This window comes from Talpa europaea (assembly GCF_964194135.1).
Source record: "Talpa europaea genome assembly, chromosome: 1".
In the NCBI taxonomy this organism is placed as follows: domain Eukaryota; kingdom Metazoa; phylum Chordata; class Mammalia; order Eulipotyphla; family Talpidae; genus Talpa; species Talpa europaea.
In genome coordinates, this window is record NC_140073.1 from 117,769,397 (window position 1) to 117,788,411 (window position 19,015).

The 19,015-nt window shown below is 35.3% G+C and overlaps 1 protein-coding gene across 3 annotated transcripts in view; it reads left to right on the forward strand.

The window, feature by feature from the left end:
• Positions 1-14,910, forward strand: part of PPP1R1C (protein phosphatase 1 regulatory inhibitor subunit 1C) — a gene marked incomplete at both ends in the record, with an annotated part of 101,323 nt that extends 86,413 nt beyond the window's left edge. For all 3 annotated transcript variants that reach the window (XM_084241498.1, XM_084241499.1, XM_084241500.1), the window contains one exon: positions 14,822-14,910. In XM_084241498.1, the coding sequence (XP_084097624.1) occupies positions 14,822-14,910 (89 nt within the window). The remainder of the gene's footprint in view (positions 1-14,821) is intronic.
• Between the last annotated feature and the right edge of the window lie 4,105 nt (positions 14,911-19,015).

The following is a 19,015-nucleotide window of genomic DNA, read 5'->3' on the forward strand; positions in this document are numbered from 1 at the left end:
ATCAGGGACAGACTGGGGAGCAGAACAGGTAGATCTACTGAAATACACTGCTGAGGGGAGCAGAGGGCAAATCAGTAGAGGTCTGCTTTGCTATGTGGGTTAGACTCAAGGATCAGACTCAGGCTCTTGGGGTGGGCCTTTGCAGTAGTAGTGCTGAGACTTAACCCCTAGGCCACCAGGGAGGCCCTGGCTTGGTTATTTTTAGGATCTAAAGTATTTGTGTATATTTTATAAACTGGGGGGAAGTAGGCAGTAGAGAGAGGTAAAGAATGAATTTCTAGATGAAAGTCAGAGGCAGATCCGTAAGAAAAATGTGGTTGCAGATGTGTGTAGACATCCTCCCAAGATCATAAGGACCCCTCTTACCCTGCTCTTTTCATCTTTCTGTGTAACATTAATTAACTTCTATAATACTATTTAATTCATGTTTTTGTTACACTTATCACTTCACCTCTTCACCCTCAATTGCCTTTGTGATCTTTTCATTTTCTATTATTCCCACATGTCCTTTAAGTGCAGTGTCCTCCCAGGGCCTACATTATCTTTGGTTCATTTAATTTTGCCACAAATGCAAACATTTATTAACAAGCAGTTTCTTTCCTTAAAATCATAAATTGTTCCAAAATATCCATGCATCTCAGCCCTCTGACTTTTCAGATTCTCCCACAAGCAATTTCTGTGCAAGGTTATTCAAGGCAAAAGGGGTAATTTCCAAGTGGCAGGATTATTTTAAACTTCTAGACAGAATCAGGTGATAAAGACTCTACACCGAACAGATTAGAATTCTTAGACTGGAGTTCACTTTGAAGAATGCATGATATTAAACTTACTAGATTTTAAACCTCATTTATGAAAATGTATGTGTTACCTGTTCCACCTATCTAACCAATAGGCATATTTTGAACACTCATTCCCTAAAGAAAAATTATTTCTGGCATATTATATGCTAATTAATAAACTTTCTGTTATTGATTGAAGTTACAAATGGTGCTATTCTGAAGTACATTTTCCATGAGATTCCTTCCAATGTTAACTCTCCCTGGAGTGTTAGCCATGATTAGTGTACTTGAAATATTAATCAACCATCCCAAAGGGGTAGATATAATTAACACACTTTCACTCTTGTATATGTACATTCACATCTCTCATTCTCCATTCTGATGTATTTTAAAGTAAATCACAGGAAAATGATTTCCTTATAACAATTAGGAATCACTCATACATAGAACAAATGACTGAGAATTCTTCCCTACTTTACCCCCCCAACCTCGACATCCATACCAAGTCGGTATGTTAGTTTACTACTGGAAATAAGAGCATCTGATTTACCCCTTTATTCTTGCAATGGAACCTGTGCGATTTGTTCTTAGCACCTCCTGTTGTAACTTGAAATGTATTTGGTCACAGAAACAAGGTCAGTCTTGATTTATCTTCAAATGAATTTGTTGGGTCTGCATTTCTGGGTATTTGTGGGTTAGGTAGGCAGTGCAGTTTCTCTGAACAACTAACTATCATGAAATCCAAATTATGCTCCTCCCTTAATTCTTCTTGCTTGTGTGTGTATATACACACAAACACATTATATACATCCATATACATCATATACATATATATTATATCACACAGGTTTAAGTATCAATGTGGAATTCACTGATAATTTCATAAGTTACACTGAGGTGCAGGCTTAATATTTAAACATTCCAAGATAAAATCTCTGAAAATCCTTAGGACACATTTCTCTTCTCTTCGTTCAGTTCTCTTCTGCTTCTGATGTGATACAACAAAAGTCCTTTCTTCCTCTTTTCTTCCCTCTGAACCTACTTAGCTCATGCTGACTTTGTCCTTCTATTTCAAAAGCAAAAGTGTTTCTTTTCTTTCCCATGCACTGTAGCCCTACCATTTTCTCCAACCTACATTGATAGCACAGGCTCCAAACCCTAGTTTCCACTATGAATGAGTTTATCAAAACAGCAAATGTAGGTCATTTCTTCTGAAGGATTTGTCAGTAGCCTAGAAAAATAAAACAAAATTTCCCACATTGTTACATCTGCACTTATAGAAAAATAGTGTGAGTCCCAAATACTTTGCAAACATATTTTTGGAATAAAAATCTCTTCTTAATTTGGAAACTTCTTGAGTAATGGAAATTTAAAAAATGTTCATTAATTTTGGATTTTTCTTCAAATGTGATGGATGTGGCCTCTTATGATGATATTTGGTATGTAACACAAAAGTACATGCTGTTCTGTCTTCACACATACTAATCTAGTTATTTGCAATAGAGTATTAACCTAAGAACAAATATCTAAAAATAATTGGAAGATCACAATAAGCTCCCTAAAATAACTTTGTTGGAAAAATACGTGAAACACTTGATTCTAGTAATTGACTATTCAACAGATGTAATCTCTCTTCCCACATTCCTTTAGTGATCATATTTTGTAGGGAAAAAAAACCCCCCAGGACTAAGGTCATTTGCAATTTTGCAATAATATTGGTGCAGGAAGTAGTTCAGAAAGATGTTGGAATTCCTAGGACATTTCCATAATTTATTGGGAAAGTACTGCAGAATATTTGAAGTTAGTGCTCTCCTAGAAAAATGTTTGCTTTATTCCTAAGTAGCCCCAGGCCTACAATTAGGCAGGAAATAGGGACAGAGCTAAATAATATGATGTGAAGGAGCAGCTCAAAGTCCCAATTTCCTGAATCATTTCCACCTGGCATGGTTTTCCTTGATACCTGGATTAAAACTGCCTTTTTTTTTTTTTTTTGGACCTTTCTTCAGAGGTATGAGAAAAGAATCCATATTCTTCAGGGAAAAAATCATTAAAATATTAATCATATTATATTGCAGGGGGGTAGGGGAGTATCCTCAAAGAATAGCTTGTGACTAAAATCATGAAATCTTGGCCCAAAGGTAAATGAGAAATTGGATATCATAGTGGGAGAAGAACTAGACTAGAAATTTGGAGCTTTTGCTAGTTCTGATACTGACTTGTCAAGGGATCTTGGGCAACTAGTTTAATTATCGGTAGAAACAATTTCCCCAACAGTGAAATCCCAATAATAGCCCTTCCCATTTTACAGTGTTATGAAAGGATAAACTGAAATATATGTCTGTTGTGAAAATTGAAAAGTGCTATAATAATATAAGGTATTACTATCAAACAAAATGATAGAATTAAGATCAGGCAAGTTAAAAGAATGACAAAAGGTAGCCCTGCTTTAAATTAGCTTGTGTTAACCATGAATATTGATAATCTAGAATGAAGTTGCAAAGGGGAAAAAGTGGACTCCTGGCCAATTTATAAAACAGTCTTCCAACCCAGGACAGATTGGGTGCCCCACAGGGAGACTGAGGTATGTCATATCTTCACTTTTACACAGAATTGGCTATGCTCATAATGTAATATAAATTAGGTGAGTGGGAAAATATAGATGAATCAAAAGAAGTATAACATTGAGAATAATAGATTCTGTAAGCCACGTTGAAATACTAATGAGGAGTAAGTTCAAGATCTAATTCATTTGGGGAATTCAAAATATTTTTCTTTGCAATGTTTTCCTAAAATCTTCAGAGATCGCTTTTAATCTGTTATGACATCCTGTGTTATCAGTATCCACAATTTGCTAAGGTAAATGTTTAATCTGAAGAAGCTGATAAATTTTAAGTATCATAAATCCTAGGCTGAACGTTTCTGAACAAAACACTTATTTTAGAAACACTCGACTCTTCCATTTGACTGTTTACAAATCCATACAAAGAGAGTTGACCATAAATGTTCAGGGTTTTGTAGTAATAAGATTATTGCCTCAGGAAGTAAAGGAAGCATGATTTGACCTCTGAACTGCAAGTCTATGATATTTATCCATTCAAAGTTGCCTTCCTACAGGGAGACAATTACTGATTTTGTAAAAAATAAAATAAAATCCTGGTTTTTCCTTATTACTTTAATTCTGGTAATGAATCTAAAATTCAGATGTATGTTGAAGGATGCTATAGAGACACGGCAAAATATTTTCCATCTTTTCTGGTTCCCAGCTTTTTATGTTTCACTCAAAGCTGGAAGTATACTAAGGAATCATTCTGGTAGCTTTTTTTAAAGTGCAGTGATGTTTTGGTCTATACTTTCAAATTTATTCTTATTTATGGGGTGGGAATGTTCCTTTTAATTGTAGTAACAAGGCTTTGTGGCATTGCCTAGGTTACAGCTATGCCTCATTGATGGGTGACATGGGTTTGTCTTGACATGTTACACTGGGTTTACCATCCAGTGTCTACTAGCTTTCGAAGGAGTTATTTTTTATTTTTACTCTTTACATTTTATTTTTTTAAAGATTTATTTATTTTCATACAAGAATTGGGGTACAGGCTAGAGATGCGGGGTGTAAAAGGATTCTCCAGAGACAGACTAGGAAACAGAACAGGTAGATGGACCAAAGTACACTGCTGAGGGGAGCAGCAGGCGGGATGGGAGAGGTCTGTCCCACCATGTGTGTTTCTCCCTGGCCAGCCATGGAACTCGTGCTGCAGTGGCTGCGGATTGCTTCATAGGTTGCGTCTTAACCCCTGTGCCACCAGGGAGGCCCACTTTACATTTTAAAAGGATAGGTTTATTAGGAAAAGGAGAAAGGAAAAAAGAGAGACACCTGCATAGTCATGGGCAGTCAGGGAAGAGAGCTGGGAAAGAGCTTACATGAATAATGGTAAAACTTTGGCAGCATAGTGATGAACAGGTTATAAAATAAGACTGGTTGGCTGAAGAGAACATAAGGTCAGCCTGTCAGGAGCTCTGAGTTCTAACCCCGGTGTTCCCAGTAAGTACTCATATTCCCTTTGTCAAGTCATTTCATTGTGATTTCCCCACACTGGCTCCCTTAACTTCCCAACATTGCCAGGAGAGCCAGAAGCAATAGGCTACAAAAATAGAAAAGTACTTAGTGAACTTAAAAATCTTGCTAATAAAAATTAATAAAAAAACACAAAGGAAAAGCCAAATAACAACAATAAGCTGGAGGAGTGGGAAAATGAAAGGAATAATCCTGTTTTCTCTCATTTTCTTTTCTGCCTTCTACCCCAAAAGGAAATAATAGAGAAAATATAAAATGAACAGGGAGAATCAATTAGTTAGGACACTGGGTTTCACATATACAAAAACTAAATCCAGTTAGTTTTGGCAATAGGGGATTTATTGAAAATATTAATTAGTTGTTTCATGTTATTAAGGGAATATAGAGAGGAAGGAAGCAACTGAGCCTCAGGAAAGAAAATCGAGGCGGCCATGTCTTTCATTTTCTTCACGTTGCCTGTAGCTTCATCCTCCCCATGGGCCTCTCTAGATCAGTTGTCTCCTTAAGCAGAAAATCTGGTCATTCAGAGCAATTATGTCCACTCATTACACCATCCATAGTTTTAAAACTCTCTTGTGATGACTTGTTTTCAGATAGCAAGATCCTGGGGGAAGGAGTATGATTGGCTCTGAGGGGGTCAGTTCCCCCTTTTAGTACAGTGACTAAAGAGTAAATTAATATAGGAGCCAGATTATTATTCGCCTGTGTTCAGAGTGGGAGGAGTAGTTCCCTGAGGAAGAGGGGAGAATAGTCATTCCTTATAAGAAGGGCAGAGTAGAGAGTATTGCTGCAAAGCCTGATACGCAACAATCAGGAATATCTGGGGGATAATGTGACTTTTTGAGAAATATACAAATCTTTAGAAACGTTGACAACTCTCCCTCTTATTTCTGCCCACTTCTAGTTATATTTTAGTAGTACTGCTGGCAAATTACCAGGACATATAATAATCTCCAAATGTAAAAAAGGATTGTGTTCTGAACACTGACTTGTAAGGGATCAAAGGCCAATTTAGAGAAGCAGAATCCATCTTATGCCTAAATTATTATGCTAACAGTCCATTTCAATCACCAAACATCTATTAGAGCATTTTTCTAAAGAGTCTAGCTCTGAAAATCATGGAATAAATATATTTTACCTCTTAGCAATAGGCAACCAGGTTGTGGTTGGATAAGAAAAACAGGGAAAGGAACTCTGGCAGGACACCCCATGACCCACAATTTATTCAACCTCTGCGTCTGTCATGGTAAGATGTAGAGAAAATTAAATAAATGTGCAACAACCTATATTGAATAACTGCTACTGGCTATGTGACTTCAGAAAACAGGTCTTGGTTTTCACATCTTGAATATGATAGAGGGTGTGTGTGTGTGTGTGTGTGTGTGTGTGTGTGTGTGTGAATGTTGGCAGGCAGTTGGATGGCTTTTTAAATTCCAGATAACTGTCTAAAACTCTTCCAACCCTAAAAGGTTATGTTCCTATGAATGAGATAAAGCATTTCCCCACAGCACTATAACTGCTTTGAGAGAAGGCAGTTCTAGGCTGACAGTTATATAAGGAGGGAGCTTAAGGCAGTGGAGCAGGGATATAAGCTGTACTTCTTGGATGGCTTCTGTTGTATATAGAGTCTTCCTTAGTAAAATCTTCTAGAGGACCAGGGAGTTCTGGTCAATCTACTTTTTTGAGCCTCACTATATTAAAAAGTAAAAGAATGCCAAATCAGGATTGAAAAATTGATGCAATTGTTTTTGTTTTCATTTGACTTCAAAATACATGATATAATTTTTATATTTTAAAAAATATAGAAGTTTTATATTTATAAAAAAGAATATTCATGATACAATTCAGATTATATAATCCAGTAAACAGATGTATATATGAAGGTTTATAAGTTACTTTAAAAAATATTGTGACTATAAAAAATGATGACTACATTTAGTATACTGAATTGTATATTTGAAATGTGCTTAAAGAGTAAAAAAAGTTCTCATTACAAGAAAAAAATTTCAGCTAAATATGGTGACAGATGTTAACTAGATTTTTTGTAGTGATCATTTTGCAATATATATAAATATTAAATTTTTGTGTTATTTACCTGAAATTAATATTTTGTCACTTATACATCACTTTTAAAATATTGTCGATAAGTATGTCAGTAAGTTTGTTATTGTATATATAAATTGTTTGGAGATAATAACAAAAGTCTAATTCATGGCTAGTTTTACACACAAGGGCCTGACCAAATGACCCTCTGGGATTATCTGTGAGAGGCCATGTTCCTTGGCCATGTTCCTTGGTATTAGTAAATTGGTGACTGTTTCTATGCTAGTGTATCAAGCCAAAACTAATAGTGCTGTTTCACATATCTATCTGTCTAAACAGTTATACATCTATACATAACCCCTTACCATAACCCCTTATCAGTTATCAGAGTAGTTTCTACAAGTTGAATAAGAAATAAAAGAGTGAATATCTAAGTAAAGATATATAGACTAGATGCACAGTGAGTTTGGGGAAGAAATTTATTTCAAGTCATTTAATGGGTCAAACAAATATTCTTCAAGAGAATTCTTCCCCTTAAACTGGGTTTAAGTGAAACTAAGCATAGGTTTTTTGGAAATCTTACATTCACTTTTATCAATAATTTTAGAAGTTTTCTAACATAAAGGTGACAGTGATTCAATGTAGTGTATATAAACTGAAATATTGTTTTCCCTTACAAGAAAGGAATTTGGAAATTCATATTCTATGCCTTAGATCAACAAAGTTACAATGTCTGAGGGGATACAGTGGAAGTTTTTCTAAGTTTGGAATTAAAAAAAATGTCCTAGATAACTAACACTCATGTGTTGAGAAAAAAAAATTGATGCCATAAGTAAACTGTTTTCCTAGTTGTTACATTTGATTATTATAGGATAGAAATAACAGAAAATTGTTATTTTATGAAAAAACTTCTTTACCATTTTTCTACTTCATGTAGACAATATAAAGTTGCTACTCCCTGTAAATTTCAGCATATAATCATTCCTTTGTAGCAAGTACTTCAAAATTAAAAAGAAATAAAGGCAATGTTACTAGTTTAGCTAAAGAGAGTTTGTTAAAGAGCTATGCAAAAAGAAGAGAGGTTGCCATTTTCAAGTGGGAGACAAGTCAGACAGACCAACTGCAGGGAAGCAAATCAAAGAAGAAAGTAGGTCAGCAGCCCCTTGGCAGTGCAATGAATTGCTATTATTTAAAGGGATGGTCAGAAAGTAAAACTGCCTGTGACCAAGAATGCCTGAGAACAATGCTCAATCTGACAGAAAAGCCGCGACAGAGCAAAAACAGTTGCAAAGCTCAGAATGTGAACTACTTGTCCTTGGGTCAGGCAAAGGATGAAAAGGCAGAACAATCTCGCCATTCAGAAGCTTCCGGGTGGCCAGTAAGCTGAGCAATGAGAAACAAACTGAGCTGAGGCCCTCCACAGAGAGAGGAAGAAACTACCCTTGGTCAGTCATTTTTTTCTATTAAAATGCACTGGGCATCTATGATGTTCAGGCATTGATTGGTCAGTGAATAAAACAATGTGTTGGTTGATTATCATGAAGTTGACATTTTAGTGGGAGAACATACCACACGTCCATAAACAAAATATGATACAGGAACTGAGAAGTGTTCTTTAAAAAGAGAAACAAAATTAGATAAATCACAGCAAACAGACAGTAAGGGAAAGAAGTTGGGGTACTGTAATGGGATAGTCAGCAAAGGCCTGTCTGACATGGAGCCATCTGAAACATGATTGGCAAATGAAATGAACAAGCTACATTGGTTGCAGGCTCTGTTGTTATCAGAGGGTTTCTCAGTGAGCTTAGAATCAGAGCAGAATGACTTGCTTATGTGACTGGGTGCATAGTGGCTTCAGTCTGTGGTCGTGTGGAATGACCAGGGCTTCAACAGGAAAGCTCCTGCCTGGGGGACAGAGCCTTCTCAAATGCCAGCACAGTAGATCATTCTGTGGATACAGTTAAAAAACACAGACAGCATTTGTTTCTGTGACTGTAAATGCAGCTCTTCTTTCATTTTATTTTTAGTGCTTTCACAGCTAACCACTGACTCCTGCTGATTGATGCATTCTTTATTTTAGATATACTCTTGTGTCTGATCAATGGCAGTCAAGTCTTGCAGGCTAGGGAGCCACTCTGTCTCTGTCTAAAGTAAAATTGTCCAACGCCATTTAGCTCCATAATGTGTAGGCTTAAAAATTTAAATCTACTTCAGAGTTTATGGGGAATGCATTAGCTTCAAAAGAAAAAGATTGTATTAGGAGAGCACTTGACTGTAGAGGACAAAAGAGGCACTCAGGCTACCAAAGTGATTTTTATCCTAGGCTCAGTAGCAGGGTCCTTGCAACATACATACATACATACATATACATATATATATGTAAAGATATTATTTGAATTTATTTTGAATAAATTCATTTGAAAAATGAATTTATTATTTGAATTTATTTTTGAATTTATACTTCTAGCAATTGCATGTAATTGCACCTCCTCCCTACCTTCTCCTTATTAATTACTGCTAAACCTTTCTCCTACACTTTATTATCAGCAAAAGATTTAGTAAAATATCAATATATAAGTAAAAATATACCCAAAACATAGAACACTTATGAATACTGAAGAATATCAGGTGAATATTCTGCTCCTATTCCCGTATATGATAAACAGAGAAACATACTGCGGATTTATTCTTTTGCAAAGAAATGCTTCTCTAAGTAATGGGGAATTAAATAACACTCATGTGTTCATTTGCTGTTTATATTAACTGACCAGTAACTGTATTACACAGAGGTTAGTGGCACAGACATAGAATTCACTTCAAATAGGAAAGAACACAGTATATTTAAGGTGAGTTCAGGACATGTGTTTAGTTTTGGAATGAGATTAATGTCACTTGATTTCTGTGAAACTCAGTGTGTCAAGAGGATTAACCCAAATACATGTGAAAACATTTTGGGAAATGTAAAGCACATTTTGAATCAGAGAGATAATAGACCTTTACCAAGGGACATTGATGTTACATATTACAGGCTAAATGATGCTCTTAGAATATGTCTATTGATAGTATGATTATTTGGATAAACTTCAAGGATCAACATTCTAGAAATCATTAAAAGCCATCATCCTAGTGCTACTGAAATCACTCTTTTGTATATAGTGGGTGCTGGAAAACTAATATCCATTGAATATATTTTGCAAATAGTTTTCTCATCTAGAACTCAAACTTGCTGTTGTCCTGGGCCTATCCATTGTATTGCTCAATAAACAGCTGTCCAGATAATTATCTCTCACTTTGGAGCTTTTCTTTCCCAAATCAAATCTCTCCTAATGCACGATTTGTCCTCCTGTCCATAACCCCTCTTCTTTGAGCTAATTTACATTATGTGCACACAATCCTTGACTATGTTCCCACCTGATTGGTAGTTGTGTCTCTCTCATGCTCAACACTCAGTAAGGACTTTATTTTATTTTACTCATATTGCTTTATAGTTACTATGTCTGGTCTCCACAATTAGACCATATATTTTTCTGTGTCTCCCAGAGTCCCAGGCCCATGTCTGAGGAAAAATAGGTGGCAGGTATAATGTGATAACATAAATCTGAAGAGTTGTGAACCTATAGCTCTGAATCATAAACAGTGTTGCAAACCAGTGTTACCTCAATAAAAGCATTACAGGCCCAGGTTTGTGTCTCAACCTAATAAAAAACTGCAGTGCGAATTTAACCAAGTCCCTTTGCCATCTGAAATTATTCCTTCATCTTTAAACCAAAGTGATTAGGTTTAGATTAGACTAGCATTCACATTCATGATTATTTGGAGGTCAGAGACCCCTCAGAGTTTTTGCAGAAAATTATGACCTTCTTTCTGGAGAAGGTACAAATACTACTATAAATGGAATTCCAAAATGGTCACAGTTTCTCTAAAATTCACTCACAGATTCCCTAGAGGACTGTAAAATTATTTCTAAGGTCTAAAGTGTGGAGAGGGGAAAAAAAGGAATAAACTTACATTTGCTACTCTCAGTGTGAATTAGCTTTAAAATGTGAATTTGTGCCACATGTCATTTGAAGATATAATTGCTTTTTGGGTAACTTATAGCACTCACCAGAGAATAAATATTTCAGTAGAACAAAATATCTCCTCTGTGGATTAATAACATCTCAGGGTCAGTGAAGTTGTTAGTTTGCCCTGCTCGTCATTACAGAGTTCCCTGTATAACCTCAGAGATCACAGTTTAGCTTTGGCTTGAACATATGCAGTGATGGGGGGCCTCACTCATGTTTATTGCTGGACAAACAAAGAATTTAAGACTTTTCTTCTTTATATTGAGCTATAATCTTCCCTCACTACATATATGTAAGTCATTGGCCCTATTTTTGCTTTCAGGAACTGCACAGATAAACTTTATTTTTCCCCCAGCTTTCAGGAATAGGAAGGATCTTATATCCTTTCAGCTATCTCTATGTTAAACATTCCAGTTTCACATACAATTTTTCTAGAAAAGTGATTTCATAAGACTTCTTTTAATTCCAATTACCTTCTTTAAAAGAAATCTTGAAAAGCAGAGTCCAGAATCAGGCAATATAATCCAGACAAGATCCGACCACCTTAGTGAGCAAGCAGTTTCCTATTAAACAGCTGACTCAGCTGTTAGGAAAGCCACTAACACTGTCAAGAGCTCTGTTCATAGAAACAGGTAGTTACCTGGCCATGTTGAAATTGTCAACCTTATGCTTTAATCTTAACATTACTGTATTTACAACCAAATGAATATTGCTGATAGGAAAAAACAAAGATTCAAAACACAAATTGACCAACCATCCATTACCTAGTAGAAAGTCGACAATAGTCTGAACTACTTTGAGAGCAAAATAATTTGTGTTTCTGCAGAGATGTTGCATAGAAATGGCCTATGGAATAGCTCTCTGATAATTTATCACCAAATCCTGCTTCATCAAAACCTTCCCAGCTTTGCCTAAGTGAGTGATTTTACTTTATTTATTTATTTCTTTAAAGATTTATTTATTTATACAAGCACTAGGCACAATCAGAAGCGTGGGAGGGTGAGAGAATTCACCAGAGCCAGAGCGGGGACCAGAATAGGCAGACTGATGAACAAATGCACTGCTGAGGGAGAGGTCTGTCGCGCCATATGGGACCCTCTCTGGTGGCCGGGGATCGAACCGGCGCTGCAGAGGCTGCGGGCATCTTCGCAGCCCAGTGCTCAACTGCTGATCCACCGGGGAGGCCCTGATTTTACTTTAAAAAGGCTTTCTCATATAATGTTTTGATCATTATTATTGAAAAAATAAATCTATGGGCCTCCCTCGTGGTGCAGCGGGTTGAGCACAGCGCTGTGAAGCTGTCCATACCTCTGCAGCGCAGTTTTAATTCCCAGCCAGCCAGGGAGATACCCACATGGTGCAGCAAACCTCTCCTGTCTCGCCTCCTGCTCCCCTCAATCTTGCTTTCAGTCTTTCTGCCTGTTCTGCTCCCCACTCTGCCTCTGGTGAATCCTCTCACCCTCCCATGCCTCTGGCCTGTATCCCAGCTATTGCACAAATAAAAAATAAATCTTTTAAAAAACAATAAAGTTAATGTAAGTTAGGGTAAGCAAGTAGACCTATATTCAAACATGGGAAGTAGCTGACTAGTGATTAATAAATTGGACATCTTGGTTATCATTTTTAAATGTTTGTCCTCCAAACATGGGCAAATCAAAGTTGGTATTAAATCATTAACCCAAATTGTCTTGAACATAATTTCATTACTGTGTAGTTACCTTATGGATGAGAGGAATGAACTCTGGAGTAAATAGAAACTTTGAAAACCCAGAGAAGTACAAAAATTCAGCTCAGGTAAAATAGTGGCAGCTGGTTGAATGATTTCTTTCATATTTCAGAGGAAATCCCAACATCCTCCAAACCAGTTAAGTGCTATTCTAAACATATAATAAATCCTAGAGAATGCGAGAAAAATCTAGGGCAGCTTGCAAAAAGCTAATGGGGAAACTGAACTGCAATCTTTTGACAATGGACTCTTATGATTAGTTCATTCATTCAGTGTATATTGAGGGATTATGGTGTGTTAGAACTTTTCTGGAAACTATGCTATCTTTATAACCTTGAACAAATCACTTGTCTTGTCAGAGTCTAAATTTTATAATCTTGGTATTTATATCATGGAATTATGAGATTTAGTGATACATATATAAGACTTAGTATAATGACTTATTGGAACTCAATGAAATCCTTTCCCTTCTCCTTAGCAATTAGATCTCTTTATTTTCCCTTATGTACTTTATAATAATATGAAATAAGTTCTATTTCTTAATAACAAAGGTCTCTCTACAGTCTTGGGTCAACAGGAATTATAAGTGATCTGTGTTTGCAGATGAAATTAAAGTATTTAAATATTATTACAACTGATCAAATATTTTTGCAAGATAATCCACCAAGTCCAAGGATATCATTCTTTGCCAAATAGTGTTCTGAGGCTTGCTGACCAAAGCAAATGCAAATATGTACCTTTTTTTCAGTCTCTTTGATTCATAGCAAATATGAGTTGTGACTTCCTTTCATTTACCCATTCTAAATGAAATTTTTTAGTAATACTTAGAATAATTTCATAAACCTATATTCTGAAGTACCAACTGTGTACAAAATTTTCCAACTTAAACATCACTATATACAGTATCAGGTAGTATGATGTTTTAGCACAATAATCAAAATGAAATGGAAAACGATTTTACAGATTGAGTAGGATTATAATTGTGCCTTCTGACATGTACTCCAAATTTGAATTATTAAGAAACAATCTGAAAATATATTATTATGGAACAGCCAAAGCCATATAGCAAGTTGTTTATTATTTCATTAATTCCACCAATTTTTTGTGCAACAAATATTAACAAGCACCCATTATTTGTCAGATACTGTGCTTGGGACCCCGAAGTGAAACAATGTAATTCTGACATCAAGAAGTTTGCTGTAATGAGAGAGATACGTAAACAAATACAATTCTGTAGTGTAATTGATACAAGGGAAATTAAAACAGTGCAGAAATAAGAGCAAGATCTAGCTAGGTAACTATTTGGGAGTTAGTGGAGCCTTCACAGAGCAGGCAAGCTGAGACCTGAAGGATGAGTGGAGATTCTCAGGTGGGTAAATGGGAAGACAATATTTGGCAGTGAGAATAGAAGAAGAAAAGCACCAAGGCTTGAAAGAGCCTGGAGTGATAGCAAATGTGGCAGAGGAGGTTAGTATGGGTAACATGTACATGACTGTGAATGGGGCACTGGGAAAGGACTGATGAGAAGTGAAGCTGAATAAGGTGGAAGAGAATAGCTCATACAGCTATGTAACAGGCAAAAGTATGCTAATATTTTCCTTTTGGTGGGTGATGGGGGAAGTTATTGAAGAATTTTGAATGCAGAAGTTTCATAATTAAATGGGAATGTTCTGATGCCTCAAGAAGATTGACAGTATCGTGAGTCAGTTGTTGACAAGTTACAGAGATGGCACACATACTGCTTTGTCCTAGGGATTTCAATGGTTCTCTTTGTAATAGAATTCAGGTTGCCAAAAGAAATATTTAAACTAAATGATATATCAGAATTACCATAAGAGCCCGTGAGCAGATTTTTACTTAACATACAAGACTGTGTATGTTTAATAGACTGTGATGTAATTCTTAATGGAGAAGATTTAATTATGGAAGACGACCTGTCTCTAATGGAAGTTTGGCTATGTGTGCTTTCATTCCTCAGTGAATAAAAGGTTTACATAGGATTATGTTGTTGAGATTCTTGGAAAAAAGCACATGTACACCTACAAAAACTTTCCACTCATTATGTTTTGCAGCAAAACAGTTAAAATCTATCAGAGACAGATTTTACTTAAATTGAACATACACTTTATAATTGCAGGGGTGAAGCATCTGAAAGGCCAGAATGAATCAGCATTCCCTGAAGAAGAAGAAGGTGTAAATGAAAGAGAGGAACAGTGGGACCATTAGTTATGGGTCCTCAGCAAGAAGGCTTCTTGGGAATAAATGAACTATTAACTTTTCTGGATATGGAGCATCACAGAGCACCACTGCTTGATTCCAGAAGTATTCTACATCTCTGCTCTCCACACACATACAGTAGTAGTACACATCTGGGAAGCCCTCATTGATTGAACTTTAGAACTAAGTAAAGTGGTTCCATATTAATTAATTGAAGAATAAGCATTTATTTTATGGTAATTTTTCTTTTTAATGACATAGAAATTTGCAAACATGTGAGTGTTCTAACTTTAATAATGCAGAGCTTAATCCCCGTTGTCCTACTCATATGATTATCTTCTAAGGTCAAATGTAAATACTATTATCACTTTAAGAATAAAAAATAAATGCATTTAGTCATGATTGTGTGTCTGAGTTTGACTTGCAGGTCTTTTAACTTCAAAGCTTCATGGAATACTCTGTATTTCTCATGTTTCTGTGTACAGAGTGCTACTTAGAGTGCTACTTCAATTCCAGTACTTATTTCAAAATGATGCAGATGTCAGATTTCTTGATACAAAAGGTCAATATGTTAGTCTTTTTTCCCCTCCAACAATACAATATATATTTTTTTTTACTTAAGGACTACAGAATTCTCTTTATTTTCTCAGATGTGAAGGACAGTTTCCCATCATTGCTTCCAGTTACTTGAAAGAAAATGTTAAATCTATATTAAAATATGCCAAATCTCCTTGCCACTTGTTTTGGTTATTACTTGAAATATGAGCTATCTATTTGATGTTGCATTTTTATAAGTCATTAGAATTTTACAAATCTATTATAAAATAAAAAATCCATTTGTTCATACACATAGTCATTCATTAATCTAATTTCTATTTTTTATGAACTTATTCCTAGAAAGGCTCTTTACTAGAGGTTATGGAGATAAAGTTCTCTCTTATTGAACTGACAGAGAAGACAAAGAATTTGCATGAAACAAGGTTTTCCTTATTTATTTATTGAATATGGTTTGATAACTTAAAATTTTGTTCTTCTGAACAATACCAATTTCTCATGACATATCAGTATAAAGTATTGCATCATAAAAGTTAATCCATCCATTTTTCATGGATGAAAAAATATGAAAAGATTTCTCAAGTTAGTGGACTAAATTAAGACAGAAAAAAAAAAATCAAATGTGAACTCACTGTGGGATCTTTATATCAAGATTGAAAATGTAAAGCCGTTGTTTTTTTTTTAATGTGAATATGAATTTTACAAAGAGATTAAGAAAAATGTGTGAATTTGTGAAATAATGAAATAGAGATAAAAATCACTTTCCTTAGTATATTTTCCCCAAGAAAATAACGCAAAACTCATTGATAAGTAGTGTCATACATATGAATGTTTTACCTCCCTCTCTACCTCCCTCCTCTCCTCTTTATCTCCCTGTCATTTTTTTTATTTTGTTAAGCTAGCTTCAACCAAAACTTTCTGGACTTTCTAAACCACCTGCTATGACTGTTTGTTTGATTTTCTAAGCCTCTCTCCACTTAAAACCTGATTAAGGCACATATTTGTTTTAAGTAATTTTGAATTATTTGTGTTTGGAAAATTCCTGATGCCCCTTGAGATAGCCTGAGGTGCTAAAAAATAAAATGATCTGTCCTTCCTTTTTCTTAAGGAGGACTTTCATAATTTTTTTTCCCCACAGGATTCAGACAAACACAAAGAAACCAATGTTTTTGCTGATTTTTTAACATTACTTGGGGGAAATGAATAACTTGGTTTCTGGATTCTTCTATTTTGATGTCCATTCTTAAAACACAACAAGATTAAAATTAAAAGCATAAGTTTTCCTTAGGAAATGTTGTTTTCCTCTATTCTTTTGTCCTCTCACAACACAGAGATCACAATTAAAAACATAAGTTTTCTTTGGGAAATGTGATGGCTTTCTCAGAAATTTGAGGGAAACAACAGAGATAATGAGTTTTCAATTTTCTTTTCTCACAATTATAGTTTATGGCAACTGTTTTTAAAAGAATACTGTTTGGTTTTAGCCATATGAGTAGTCAAAGAAAACTTCGGACCAAAACAAAACAAACAAAACAAAAAACTTTTCTTTCCTAGACTACATTTGTAATATAATGAATAGTTAGATGGGCTTTGAGTCTCTCTGACTTTGTTTCACATTTACCCTCTATCAGATTTTAGACTTCATTTCTTCAATTTTAGAATGAATATGACCATACCTACCTACTGGGTTATTGTGAAAATTAAATCATATAAAATGCTTAGCTTAGTAAGCATTTAATAACTGGTGTCTATTGTGATTAGAGTGACAAAATACCTGAAGCCATCTGCTAAACATTATGGAATACATGATTCATGTATTCAACATCACAGAGGGGTGATAGATCCCTCCACATAATTTATAGTAACTCCAACTGTAACCCAAACCAACCAAAGAGCTTTACCTGTTCTTTAGTGTGTTAAACTATCGCCTTCCCTTTGTTACAAGCCATTTCCATCTCCTAAGCGTCTCTTCTCTGTGATAAAATATCATCCATTTCTCCCCACCTTTTCACATCACTCTGATTGCTTGTTTTTGGATCCTTTTCAACTTTGGTTATCAAATGTAAGAAGGTTCACGTCAGGTGTATAGGTTGGGAATTATTTTTTCTCAAGACATGAGATACTGAAACATAGACTATGGCAAGGGATAGCAGTTTTTTTAAAAAATATTTATTTATATAAGAACTGGGGTACAGGCCAGATGTGTGGGAGGGTGAGAGGATTCACCAGAGACAGAGCAGGGAACAGAACAGGCAAACTGACAAAATACACTGCTGAGGGGAGCAGCGGGCACGACAGGAGAGGTCTGCGGTGCCATGTGGGACCCTTGCCTGCCGTCCGGGATGGAACCAGCACTCCAGAGGCTGCGGACAGCTTCAGAGCGCTGCGCTCAACTGCCTGCGCCACCAGGGGAGGCCCAGGGATAGCAGGCTTTTATATCAAGTTCTTCTCAAAGACAATAATTGGTAACCCTATTTTCTTCCCAAAATGTCGAAGGAAAGGATCAGTATAAAAAAAATTCTCAAACTATTTTCTGTCCTTAAAATTTTCACTCTCCATTTTTAATAAAAATTTTATTGAAATAGAGTTGGTTGACATAGATTTCTAGTTTCATCATCTGCCTATGCTGCACTATGATCACCACCAAAAGTCTAGTTTCCATCTTCTACCACACACCCAACCCCCTTACTCCATTTTTGGTATGACCACCATTTTGGTCTTATAGTCTAAGAATTTGTTTTGTTTGTTTTATTTTTAAATTTTCTTCATGAGTGAAAATATACAGCATTTGTCTTTATACATCTGACTTATTTAATTTTTAATTTTAATTCCATTAGGCCAATATTTTCCATGTTTGAGAAACAGATTCTATTAAGTTGGCAAGGGACAAATTATATTTATGTTTACACTTATAATTACTATTATATATTGAAGATACATAATGTGAACATTCACATATAAATACAAACTGAATAATAGAAAAAGTACATTTGAATACAGTGTTAATGCTCATAAGTAATTTTGAGTATATGTTGTCTCTGAAGTAAAATGAGGAAAGACTATTAGTTTTCTAAGTCTTTAATTCTAAAAACCAGTTCTCAAAATTTCAGCTGGTGTATAAATTATCTAAAATGTCTATGTTGCTAAAATGTAAACACCAATAAAGAAATTAAGAGATTCATAACATTTTAACATTGAAAAAGAATTAAACATCAGAGGATGAGGAATTTTAAGAAAATGAATAGGGGACCATATTTGATTTCAAATGACATTGTAAGTAAGTTGCTAAACTTTGCAAACATCCCATATAATTCTCACAGCACTGGCTAAATGTTTCCTCTTTGCAATGTTGTGTTAATAAAATGAAATCATCCACTGCATAGGTGCCTCACTGCATTTTGTAACAAGGCAACCATTCAATTATAGAACTTTCCTTAAAATTTTTATTGCAAGACTCCTACATTCTGTGGATATAGACATTGGTGTGGTCACCTCCTCACTTCATTTTATACTTAGTTTATGCAAATAATGGAGACATGGTCTTATGAACATACTGTAA